General features: G+C 43.6%; 1 protein-coding gene across 2 annotated transcripts in view; it reads left to right on the top strand.

Moving 5' to 3' along the window:
- The window catches only part of FBLN1 (fibulin 1), a 171999-nt gene that overhangs the window by 59335 nt on the left and 99077 nt on the right, over positions 1-13587 (top strand). For both annotated transcript variants that reach the window (XM_077469354.1, XM_077469355.1), the window contains exon 3: positions 3588-3723. In XM_077469354.1, the coding sequence (XP_077325480.1) occupies positions 3588-3723 (136 nt within the window). The remainder of the gene's footprint in view (positions 1-3587; positions 3724-13587) is intronic.

The following is a 13587-nucleotide window of genomic DNA, read 5'->3' as shown; positions in this document are numbered from 1 at the left end:
GTGTGTGTGTGTGTGTGTGTGGGGGGGGGGGGGATTACTGCAGCCATGTGATAGCCAGACGCAGTGTCCGACCTTAGGACTGTGAAAGCTTTTGAAGTGCTGCAAAAAATTTAAATAGGAAAGACCAGCACTGCAGATTTCAATACTGAAGATTTTTAGTGTTGTTTAGAGGGCATCCAAAGCTGGCCATAAATACATCAAAATTCAGCTGGTTCAGCAGTGACTGGCTACATTGTGATCCATCTATAACCATGTAATCATCGCCTTCTCTCGAAAAGGAATGTTGGAAAAGATTCATTCAATCTGTGCCTGCAGCCAACTGGCTGCAATGCTGATGAGTGTATTCTGACAGCAGAGGAGTCCCCGCTGTCAGAAAACAATAGCTCTGCACCTTGCTTGTGTGGATGGGGGAATCAGGACCGTTTTTAACGCAGGGCGTAAAAGTGGCAGCTGCCCTGGGCCCTGTCATTGTTGTGGGGCCCAAAGCAGCTGCCTCATACTTGCCAACTATCCCAGTTTAAATTCCCTTGTACCTTGAGGTTTTAGTCTCATGCTGTGTCCTAATATCTCAGTGTAAAGTTATGCTACTAATGTTGCCACGCTTTGCCCTATTGTTGTGTACAGATGACTCACCTGCAGACCCTGTGTTTACATGTAAATACCAGAATTGATGTAAATAGCAGCGGCATTCATATGTAAATAGAGGCAGACCGGCAGGATTCGTATGTAAATAGAGGAGGTATTAATATGTATATGTATATCATGCCCCCCTGAGGTCATATCCATCATCACCTATACTGAATTCTACCTACTGGGGAGATAAAGGGGCATGCTTGAAAGTCCTGCCTGCAACTGCGTTCATTAAGCCTACCATCAGCCTGTTCTGCAAAGGTAAGCAAATTAGTGGGGGGAAGGGTTGTGTGGGGTGTGCAGAGGTAGACAGAGAAGGAATTACAGTTTGGGGTGCACAAGTGAGCAAGGAGAGGATGCATGGAGGTAAGGAAGGTGGGTGCAAAGGTGTACCAACAGGGTAAAGATGTAGGTCACGTGTAGGGCAGCCCATTCATTTCAATGGGCTGCTCTATTTGCTACAAATGTGGAAGAAAGTCACAAAAGCTTTTTAAAAATCACACGGTGCCAAGGCACATGTCAGCAGATGCATGAGGGTGTCATTAACAATTAATGGCACTGCTGTATATCTGCTAAAGGGCAACACATTTCTGTGGTGTCAGGAAAGCGATTTTACATGCGTTCCCGACACACACAAATTTGAACGCAGGCTAAATGTCTCAGTTACATTGGTGGTCAATGTAAATCTTCTCATTACATTGGTGCTTTGGTAGAGGCCTTTCATTCACACCAGTGGCCAGTGTGAATGTCCCCCCTACATTGGTGGTCCCTCCTTACATTGGTGGTTACTGTGAATGTTTCTATTACATTAGTGGTCAGTGTAAACCCATATTACATTAGTGGTCAGCGTAAACCCCTATTACATTGGTGGCCAGTGCTGAAACTCCTCTTTATATTGATATATTAAAAATCAGCATTGCCATTGATTACACCCTCCCCTCCCCCAGCACTGCCACTGATCCCAGGAGTCCTAGGATCCCTAGGAGTTTTCTGTCTATTAATGGGTCCCCTCACCTCCCCAGTCCATTGTGTGCAGGCAGTGAGGAGATGATGTGCTTTAACCTCTAGAAACCAATCAGTAAGCAGTAATGATGTGCAGTAACCAATCAGTGAGCAGTATTGATGTATAGTAATTGCTAGCAACCAATCAACAAGCAGACATCATGTGCTGTAACCTCTAGCAACTAATCAGTGAGCCGAAATGTTTGCTGTAACCTCTAGGTCAGTCAGGGAGCAGTAACGATACACTGTAACCTCTGACAACCAATTGCAATCGCTGTCTGATCTGATTCAGTAAACTGATTTTGAGTCTAGCTAAGCGTATAACACACACCCAAAGTTTAGGAGGGAATTTTAAGGAAAAAACTTTTACGAGGGAAGTTTTTGGAAAAAACTTACATTTAAATGCCCATCAATGCAGCCTTATCAGTGTCCATCTGCAACCTTGCCCATCCATCTGCAGCCTTGTCCAGTGTCATTGCAGCCTTGTCCAGTGTCATTTGCAGCCTTGCCCCAGTGCCATTTACAGCCTTGTCATTGCAGTCTTGAAGTTTAAAAATGGAGCTACCGAGATACAGAGTACTGTGTATCTCGGCAGCTCTCAGATCCTCTCGGCGGCTCTCTGGTCCTCTCGCAGTCCCGAGCGGAGCCGAGGTGAGCCGAGAGTAGCCGAGTGTATTCGGCTCAGCTCACAGTCACGCCCAGTCCCTGTGTCCATCATAGGGTGGGACTGGGCGTGACTGTGAGTGGCGTGACTGTGTATCTCGGCGGGGCCTATGGGCTTGAGCCCAGTCAAGCCCAATGGTAAGTCTGGCCCTGCTCCTGCCCCACTTATATTCAAAAGAAGAAATGGATGGCTGCACACCAATACCGTAAAGTCCCTTTATTCTTCAATCATAAAAACATGAAATAACACCACAGGATGATAGCAGAACAATAGCAGGTAGATGTGTTTCACACAGTTACTCTGTGCTTACTCAGTACTCATTGGTAATGAGTAAGCACAGGGTCACTGTGTGAAACGCATCTACCTGCTATTGTTGTATTGGTGAGCAGCCATCCATTTCTTCTTAGTATTTCATGGGAGCATAAAAATTTAAGGCTTGGAATGTTGGGTATCATTTACTCAGTGCGACCTGGTCTTTTATATTTTACTAAATTTGGGTAATTGCTTTCAGAACATTTATAATATTTTGAGGTTTTGTGTAATCTTCAGGCCTAAAATTATGTTTTAAACATGTGTGCAAAAAAAAAAAAAAAAGGTTAGGGTTAATGTTATTTTTGTCCAATGTGATTGCTACCAGGTTGATGCCACACTAGCTGCTGAAAAGACTTGTTTTTGAAAAAAAAAGTAACAGTTAAGGTCTAGTTCACTTCTATTTTATTCACATCGTTATCAAGCAAGCCCTGATGAACGGGGCACTTGCCCCCCCCTCCCCCCCCAAAACATGTTAGATACTTTTTGGACTGTCCCTGTGACTTTTATTGGAATAAAGTTGTATCTGGACCTCTTAGTAGTGGCATGGAACTTCAATTTCCATTTTTGTTACATTCAACTATCTACATAAACTTATATGTAGCAACCCTGGGAGAAGAGATAGCTCTGAGTCTGCTGGGCAGGGGCGGCACGTCCATTAAGGGAGCATGGGTGCCACTCCCCCCCCTCCCGGAGGCTCTAATGGGCTTCAAAATAGGGTGGGCTCCGGTCGCAGAGAGTGCGCTCCGATCCCTGAAAGGTGTGTTACAACAGCGAATGAATATTCACTGTTGTAACACACCTGGGTGGGACCGACTGACAAACAGCGGGAACCAGCAGCAGTCTCAGGTCTTTTATATGCAAGAGAGGTATACAACATGCATGAAATGCATTAAATGCACATACAATCCTATGGGAAGATTTCTGTTGAAATTAATAGATAGACAACAGGGTTGTCTTTAATTTGCTGCTTTCTCCTTAGGATAACCCAAGAGCAATGTTGTATTAATCAGCTGGAGGAACTGCATTGTACTACTGGCATAACCATCGCCAATGAGCAGGACTCCTGTGACATCAATGAGCAGGAAAATGCTACCTGTGAATCCAGGTTTGTGAAGGTGAGATGTTACTGTTTCTTTTCTCTACAGCCTAACCAGTCCAGTCTATCTTTATTTCAAGGGGATAACTTTTTGTATGTTTTTTCCTTTAACATGGGTCTTGATGTTTCAGCTCACAGTTGACTCTGTTCCCACCATTGTACAATCCAGTTTTGCTATTGGCTGCTTATTCTCAATTGCTGTGGCTCTTTAACTGTCTGTAACCTATTGTTCAGTCATTTTACAATTGTACAAAACTTGCAGCAATTGCTTTGTAAATGTTTTGTTACATCATAGTGCCCCCTAGTGGATATTCAAAAGAACAAGCTGCAGCGCAGCTCATAATGTCCTCTTAGCAAATCAATGGATGCAGTATTTATTTATTAAAGTCATTTATATAGTGATGACAATATACACTGCAATTTACATATCGTATTCACATCAGTCCTTGCCCTCAAGGTGCTTACAATCAATCAAAGGTCCTTATCCCACATATGTATATACACATACTGGGCCCAGTTTAGACAGCAGCCAATTATCCTATTACTATGTCTTTGTAGTGCAGTCAGGGAAATCCTATATTTGGCAAAAAGTCAAGCATGTGATCTGTGCCAAGGCAGTGGTCACCAAGTCTGCTAGAGTATCATGGGAGACTAATATCAGGGGATTGGCAAAGAGCTGGCACTCTACACTATCCACAGACAGGGCATTGCAACAAGTAAAAGCACCGAATAGCATATATTTTTTATATATTAAATCCTGGAAAGCATGATAATGTAACATATGTTCATTACTGATCAAACACAATTAACAGCATACCATAGTAAAACACTAGGTTGATTGTATGAATCAATATATTGATTAGTGTAGCTAAGCTTTGCCCTCATGTGTCTCTGTTAGCTGGGGTTCCAGTAGCATCATCTTTTGTGCTGTAGGTCTTGATATTTACATGCCATCTAGGCGATATGGTTTCATTGGTTGGCTCAAAGAACCACTAACTTGTAACTGGTATGTTGGCATCTCACAGATTTTATACCAATATCCTGCTGAAAACTAGCATATCCAGGTAACACTAATGATAAAAATTACTATGCATTTTTCCACTCCTTCTTGGACTGGTTATACCAGGGAACTGCAGTCAGGGGAGGCAGGGCATTGAAAATTGAACATTAGAAAATAAAAATAAGATCGAGCTTCAAGGGTTTTAGCTCGGTGAACTGGGGTATGGAGGTTATGGGGGGGGGGGGGGGGGTTGTAGCCAATACAAGCTGGCACACTGTTTGCAGCAGACTGAGAGGATGAGATCGCAGTGCCTCTCTTCACTTCTTGTCAGAGCCACTGAGCTCAATGAACAGCTTGGAGTCTTGGACCAATGGTAAAGTACCATTGTTCCCAGCTGTCCAATAAAAACGCTGCAGTGGAGGCACGCCTCTCACTGCAGTGTCATAGAAGGGGCATGTGTCTAAAAGACAAATACTCCCTTCCAGCCCAGCCCTCTTAAAGGGGTTGTAAACCTTAGTGTTTTTTCACCCTAATGCATCCTATGCATTAGGGTGAAAAAACACTTGGCAGTGACCAGCCCCCCAGCCCCCTCGTTTTACTGAGCCCTGGAATTTGACTCGGCGGAGACAGGCTGTCTCTCTGCAGGGGGTTCTCGGCTCTTGATTGGATAGATTGATAGCGCTGCTGTCAATCAAATCCAATGACGCAGGCAACAGGGGGCAGGGCAGAGTCTTACATTCGGCTCCAATGGACGCTGAATGCTGGACTCAGAAGAGCGCTTCTCCCCAGGGGGTTATCCGATGTGGGGAGGAACCCCGAGAGCCCATCGGGGGACCCCAGAAGACGAGGATCGGGGACACTCTGTGCAAAACAAGCTTCACAGTGGAGGTTAGTATGATATGTATGTTATTTAAAAAAAAAAAAAAAAACCCTTATGCCCCATACACACGAGCAGATATTCAGTCGTAAAAAACTTGGATGGTTTTTCCGACGGAATTCCACTCAAGCTTGCCTTGCATACACACGGTCACACAAAAGTTCTCTGAACAATAATTTCAATGCTTCCGAGCATGCGTCAAATTGTTTCCAAGCATGCATGGGAATTTTGCACGTCAGAATTTGTACAGATGATCGGAATTTCCGATCGGAACTTTTTCCGACCGAAAAATAGAGAACCTGCTCTCAATCTTTTTCTGGCAGGAATTCGGCCAGCAAAAGTCCTATGGAGCCTACACATGGTCGCATTTTCCGACCAAAAGCTCTCATCGGTCTTTTGCTGCCTGAATTTCCGATCGTGTTTGCGGGGCATTACAATGACTTTAAATACAAGGAAAAAACATGTGTTTATGGGTATAAAATTTACCCACAACCCCATGTTTTTCTCACACAGTTAAGAGGGAGAAACTGATTCTGTTAAAAAGGTACTGCTATATTCAAGCTAAGTCATTTATTTATATGCTATATGTTATAACATAATAATTTATTATTTATCTATTTACTGTGAGATTACTGGTTGGAAGTTATAACTTCAAACTTCAGTAATTTATCTGTTAAGCCACCTGCTTGAGTACAGATTTTGAAAATATAGTAAATTACCTTAAAAACAATATATAATAATTATTTGTATATTACTTACTTATGGTAATTAACCCCTTGCCACCCAGGCCAATTCTGGCACTTCTCACCTACATGTAAAAATCATACTTTTTTGGCTAGAAAATTACTCAGAACCCCCAAACATTATATATATTGTTTTAGCAGACACCCTAGGGAATAAAATGGTGGTCTTTGCCACTTTTTATGTAACACGATATTTGCGCAGCAATTTTTTTTTGGGGGGGGGGGGGGGGGGGAATTGATTAAATAAAAAAAATCACTAATGTTAGCCCGATTTTTTTATATAATGTGAAAGATGATTTTGTAAATAGATTTCACACTTTAAAATTGCGCACACTTGTGGAATGGCTCCAAACTTCATAGGTGACGCTTTTCACAGTTACATGTTTAGAGATACAGAGGAGGTCTACTGCTAGAATTATTGTTCTCACTCTAACCATTGTTGCGTATGTAAACTGTGTGTATCTTGCTCTGATACTAGCCAGTGCCTCACCAGCCACAGACCTCACCGCACGTCCCTGGGTTATGCATGCTACATAAGGAAGAGCAGATCATTTAGTTTGAGAAGGAATTCTTCACTGATGCTTTTCCATGGTCCAAGCTTTGTCCTAACTGAGCCACAGCCCTCTAATGCCGTGTACTCACAACTGGACTTTTCGACCAAACTGGTCCGACGGAACAAATCTGTCGGACATTACGATCATGTGTGGGCTTCATTGGACCTCTTCGGTTGAAAAATCTGATGGACTTTAGAAATAAAACATGTTTCAAATCTTTCCGACGGACCTGAGTCCGATTGAAAAATCTGTTCGTCTGTATGCTAGTCCGACGGACAAAAAAACAACGCAAGGGCAGCTATTGGCTACTGGCTATGAACTTCCTTATTCTAGTCCCTTCGTACGTTATCATGTTCAAATGACCGGACTTTCGACCGGACTTTGGTGCAAGTGCGGTCATTCACAAGTCTGTCGTAAGTCCGTCGAAAGTCCGTCGGACCTTTGATGCCGAAAAGTCCGGTCGTGTGTACACTGCATAAGGGTCACCATACATGTTACAAACTTTGTACAAAAAAAAAATATAGATTTACCAAAACTTTGTAATATGACAACCTGCCTTATCGAAGTGATCAGTATGTATCTAATTTGTATCCAATCCAGCAGGCACTAACATTCTAAGGGGTTGTTTATGCATGCATTACCTTCTGAAGAATGATCTGTGGTGGATCACTTTTCAGAGGGTGCTTGACAGGTGGTGGAAAGGCAGTGTGTTGCCTCCTCACCGCTTGTTTTAACCCCTAAAAGCCCATGCCACAACCATCACTTGATTGGGTTGCATTTGGAGGGCAGTACTGACAAACTGCCAAACACAGAAGGGGGCATAATGTATAATTCTTGCAAATGTACAACCCTATCTGGCTGCCCTTGCAGCTTAAGGGGGGGGGGGGGGGGTGTAAAAAAGCATCTCAAGTGCCTGTTTTTATTGCCGCCCCCTCAAATTAAATTTAGACTAAAGGAGATTGTATAATCAGATTGTAACGTGTGTGGTGAGTTTAGGATCTGCTGGCAGAGACCTTGGACCAATACTGTGATGCTGGTCGCATGCCCTGCACTGGTCAAAGGGTTACTCTGCTTGAACAAAAGGTAAGATGTTAGGTTCTTTCTTTTTCTTTACATTTTATGTTAAGCAGCCCATAGATGAGTAATTTATTTTTTCTGTTCAACCAACGGTTGAAAAAAAAAATTACTGGATTTCCGCATCCACCCATTCGAGGGGGATAAGGGAATCCTTCCACTGAGCTATAGTATTTAGATAGGAGGAAGAAGACCTCCCACCGTCAGAATACACTGATCATCGTTGCTGGGTGGCAAACATTTGACAGGGTGCCACTTCCTAGGTGACATTACTGAATATTTTGATCCTTGTGGCCACATTTTAATTATTAAATATGTGTGGTTCGTTTGATTCAGAATCGAAATTCAAACATTTTGATTATTCGGAGATTCGGATGTATCAAATTCAAATTGGTGACAAATTTTAATGGATCTGAAATAACGGAACAGAATTTCATCTTAAATAACAAATAATCAAATTTCAAAAAAAAAATTCAAAAAGAAAATCAAAATTGAAAACAAATTCAAAATAAAAACGTATGGCTGACTATTGCTGATTTCCTTCAAAGACTGTGTGTATTGTAATATAGCGGTCTTTTAAAATGTGAATTTTGAAAAGAATGGAGCAAAACAGAATAGAATAGAAAATAAAATAAAATAACAAAATAGAATAGAAAGTAAAGGCAGAGAACGGGAAAGAATAGAATAGAAAATAAAACAATAAAAAAGATTATAGAAGAACAGAATAGATTAAAATAGAAAGAATATAGCCGTCTTCTGAAATTAAAATTAACATTTCAAATAGAATAAAAGTGAAAAATTATAGACGTCTTCCGAATTTCGAATTTTTAAAAGAATAGAATAGAAAATAATGGAAAAAATAGCATAGAAAGAATATACACACCTTCCCAAATTTGAATTTGGAACAGAATAGAATAAAACACAATAGAATAAAATAGAATAAAAAAAGAATAGAATAGAAAATATGGAATAGACTAAAAAAGAAAGAATATAGCTGTCTTCCAAAATTTGAATTTCAAATAGAATAGGACCAGATGTTCTTCACAATGAATTCAGATCGATTCGATATTTTTGATATGAAATTGATTTGAATACTTCGAATCCATTAGAAAAATTCAACCTTAAAAATGGTTCTGAAACTAAACTAAATGTTTTCGTTCTGCACAATTATAGTCTATTACTCATGGAAAATATGTAATTACATTGCATTGTCTTTAGATCCTGGCTTAATTTTTTGTGATCACATTTTGGATCACAGATTGCAGCTTTTATCCAGGTTCTTTAAATTGATAAATTTTCTTCTAACATGAAAACCTTGTTTTTCAGTACTTGTTATTTTGTTACCCCACCCCAACCTAACCATTTTGTACTCCATCTATTTAATCTGAGATCAATGAAATTCTGTAAAAGAAACACATTTCTGGCCATATATACAGCTGTGTGAAAAAGTATTTGTCCCCTTCCTGATTATTTTTTTGCATATTTCTCATACTTAAATGATTCAGATCATCAAACAAATTTTAGTATTACACAAAGATAGCCCAAGTAAATCCAAAATGCTGTTTTTAAATTATTATTTCATTTATTAAGGGAAAAGGCTGTTCAAACCTGCCTGGCCCTATGTGAAAAAGTAATTGCCCATCCCAATGCTTAATCATGAATGAACTGTGATTAACCACAATGTTTTAGAAAGCTGAGTTAAATTTCACTTGCCACACCCAGGCTTGACTACTGCCAGACCTGTTGAATCAAGAAATCACATAAAGCAGTCTGACAAAGTGAAGCACCATGCCACAATCTAAAAAAATTCAAGAACAGATTAGAAACAAAGTGATGTACATGTATCAGTCTAGCAAGGGTTTCAAAGCCATTTCTAAGGCTTTGGAACTGCAGTGAACCACTGGGAGAGTTATTATTCACAAATGGAGATAACTTGGAACAATGGTGAACCTTCCCAGGAGTGGCCGGCCTACAAAATTCACTTCAAGAGCATGACGACAGCTCATTCAGGAGCTCATAAAAGAACCCAGAACAACATCTAAAAAACTGCAGGCCTCACTTGCGTCAGTTAAGATCAGTGTTCATGATTCAACAATAAGAAAGAGACAAAAGAGACAAAAATGTCATCTATGGGAGAGTTCCAAGGCCAAAACCACTGCTGACCAAAAAGAACACAAAGGCTCATCTCAAATTTAGAGAGACTTCAAGACTATTAGGCAAATATTCTGTGGAGACAAATATTTTAACTTTTTGGAAGGTGTGTGTCCCTGTTAGGATTTTCAGATAGTGAGTCTGACTTGGTGGAAGGGGACCTCTCTTACGGCTCTGGTTCTAGTCTCTCTGGAATGGGAACAGGGAGACCGGAGCGCAGCGGGGTAGGAGGGTCCAGCCAGGTGCAGCAGCAGATGCTAGGTAGATAGAGATCTTCAGGTGCAGGAGCTCTCTGTAGCAAGAAGGCAGCTGGTGGAGAAAGGCCACGGACCGTGGAACCAGGATGGGTGGATCTCTGGATGAGGAGGTAGCAGACACAGAAGCAAGCAGGAGCCAGCAGAAGAATCAGGTAACAAGCAGAGGTTCGGCAACAGGAATCAGTCCAAGAGGGGTCAAACAAGCCGGGGTCGGAGCAGGAGAGATCAGCGGAGTCAACGGAGCCGGGTCAGGTATCAGATAGGGTTCAGGCAGAATAACAGATCACTTTGGGTACAAGCTGCAGACGAACAGCACAGAACCTCCGCAGCTGTGCCTTTTAAAAGGGCCACTGGCGCCAATCGTACTAACGCGCACCCGTGCGTGCGTGTACCGCGCGCACATACGAACGACGTGCACCCGCACGCGTCTGAAGACGCTCGTGCCCACGACGACCCGCGGCACGAACGCGCATGTGCGTACGGAGACCCGATCGCACAGAACGGGCGGATTCCTGACATTGCCCCCCCACAAGGGGCAACCTCCGGGTGCCCCTAGTGGCTCTTTTCTCCGGGTGTGCAGCAAAAAAGGCCTGGATTAGTCTATTAGCATGTAAGTTAGCAGCAGGTTCCCATGAATTATTCTCTGGGCCATAGCCCTTCCATTTAATCAGAAACTGACCTTGTCCCCGTCGTCTTCTGAAGTCCAGGATGGCCTCCACTTCAAATTCCTCGCTGCCATCAATCAGCACAGGGTCAGGTGGCCTTGTTCCTCTACCAGGGAAGGGATCAGGTACAGCAGGCTTAAGCAGAGCTACATGGAAGACTGGGTGTATTCTCATGGAATCAGGTAAGGACAATTCATATGACACCTCGTTAATCCTCCTCTTAACAGGAAACGGACCCAGAAATGTGGGTGCCAACTTCCTAGAGGGGCAGGCTAATTTTAAGTTAGAAGAAGACAGCCATACCTGGTCCCCGACTTGAAGGATCAATTCTCCCCTTCTCCCTCGATCGAAGCTCCTCTTGCTGTCAGCCTGAGCCTTGGTTATGGCCTCCTGCAGGGTTCGGTTATTCCGTTGAAGAAAAGATACTGTGTCCTATACTGCTGGAACATGGGATTCTGTAAGGCTATCGGGAAGAAAAGACAGGTTAAAACTGTAATTAGCAAAGAACGGGGACTGCCCTGTGGTAGCATGGCTGGCATTGTTGTAGGCAAATTCCGCCAGAGGTAACAGGGAAACCCAATCGTCCTGAACAAAGGAAGAAAAACATCTGATGTATTGCTCGAGGGTTTGGTTGGTGTGTTCCGTTTGCCCATTGGTCTGTGGGTGGTAGGCGGAGGACAGGGCCAACTCTATTTTCAAAGCTTCACATAGGGCTCTCCAGAAACGAGAGGTGAACTAAACCCCTCTATCAGATACGATGTTTGTGGGTACCCCGTGAAGCCTGATTATCTCCTTGATGAAAATGTGGGCAGTCTCGGTCGCGGAGGGGGTTCCCTTTAAGGGTAGGAAGTGGGCCATCTTAGACAAACGGTCACAAACCACAAAGATGGCAGTACAGTTCTCAGAAGGGGGAAGTTCCACAATAAAATCCATAGTAATCATCCGCCAGGGGCGGTCGGGTGCGGGAAGAGGTTTAAGCAGCCCCCAGGCCCGATTTCTGGGGACCTTATTCCGGCTACACACGGGGCAAGAATTCACGTATTGCTTGCAGAACTCCCTCATGCCTGGCCACCAGAAGGAGCGTTGTACAAGCTCCAAAGTCTTGCGGACACCAAAGTGCCCTGCGAGCGGATGGTCATGGAGGAGACCCAAGACCTTTATTCTGACGTCTTCAGGGACGAAGATCAGATTGTCCTTCCAAAGTAGGCCCTCCCTGGATGCTAATGAAATTCCTGGGGGACAGGAGGATGTGGAGGAAGCTCTTCTTAACAGAGACACTAGGTCTGGCTGGATGAGTAGAAAGGTGTTAGCAGGGAGGATGGTATCCGGGGGCGCGGTATCCTTGGAACTGTCAAACATGCGGGAGAGCGCATCCGGCTTCACATTTCTTGATCCAGGGTGATAGGTTATGTGAAAGCAGAACCGAGAGAAGAAGAGGGCCCAGCGGGCCTGCCGAGGTTTTAGACGTTTAGCGGTACGGAGGTACTCGAGATTCTTGTGATCCGTGTAGATGAGCACGGGGTGTACCGCCCCCTCAAGTAAGTATCTCCACTCCTCCAAAGCAGACTTAATGGCAAGTAATTCTCGGTCACCCACATCATAATTCCTCTCCGCCGGAGAGAGTTTTCGAAAAAAGAACCCTACGGGGTGCATCAGGTCATCTTTACCTAGGCGCTGGGAAACCACCGCCCCTACTGCTATCTCAGAGGCGTCTACCTCCAGAATATAGGGTCTAGACGGATCCGGGTGACTGAGGATGGGAGCTGAGGTAAACAAGTCCTTGAGTTTCTTGAAGGCGGCCTGGGCTTCAGGACCCCAATGAAAACGCATATTTTGCTTAGTGAGCTGGGTGATGGGGGAGATAATGGCTGAGAACCCCTTAATAAATTTTCTATAGAAATTGGCGAAGCCCACAAAGCGTTGGATGCCCTTTTTGTCGGTGGGGGCTGGCCATTCAAGGACAGCAGCAACTTTTTGTGGGTCCATCCTGATGCCTGCTGGGGAGATTTCAAGGCCGAGAAATTGGATATCCTGTTGCTCAAATTTACATTTTTCGGCTTTAGCGTAAAGTCCATGTTGCCGGAGCCGAAGCAGTACTCTGCCGACGTGTCCCCGGTCCTGTTCCAGGGACCTGGAGAAGATCAGGATGTCATCAAGATATACGATAACGAAAATATCCAAAAAGTCCCGGAAAACATCGTTAATCAAGTGCTGGAAGGTGGCTGGGGCATTGCACAACCCGAAAGGCATCACTAGGTACTCGTAGTGCCCAAAGCGAGTTCGGAACGCAGTCTTCCACTCGTCACCTGCTCGTATACGGACCAAGTTATAGGCTCCCCTCAAATCCAATTTGGTAAAGATAGTAGCCGACCTCAGTTTTTGAAAGAGTTCCGGAATCAGGGGTAGGGGATAGCGATTTTTAATCGTGATTCTGTTCAGCTCTCGATAGTCCACACAAGGTCGAAGGGTCTGGTCTTTTTTAGTAACGAAAAATATTCCAGCACCGGCAGGAGACGTGGAGTGAGGGATGAACCCCTTCTTGAGGTTCTCGGAGATGTAGGC

The sequence above is a fragment of the Lithobates pipiens genome, unplaced genomic scaffold (assembly GCF_037356315.1).
Source record: "Lithobates pipiens isolate NorthernLeopardFrog02 unplaced genomic scaffold, aLitPip1_a1.2 Scaffold_8, whole genome shotgun sequence".
Lineage (NCBI taxonomy): Eukaryota > Metazoa > Chordata > Amphibia > Anura > Ranidae > Lithobates > Lithobates pipiens.
This window is presented reverse-complemented; position numbering and strand designations above follow the sequence as displayed.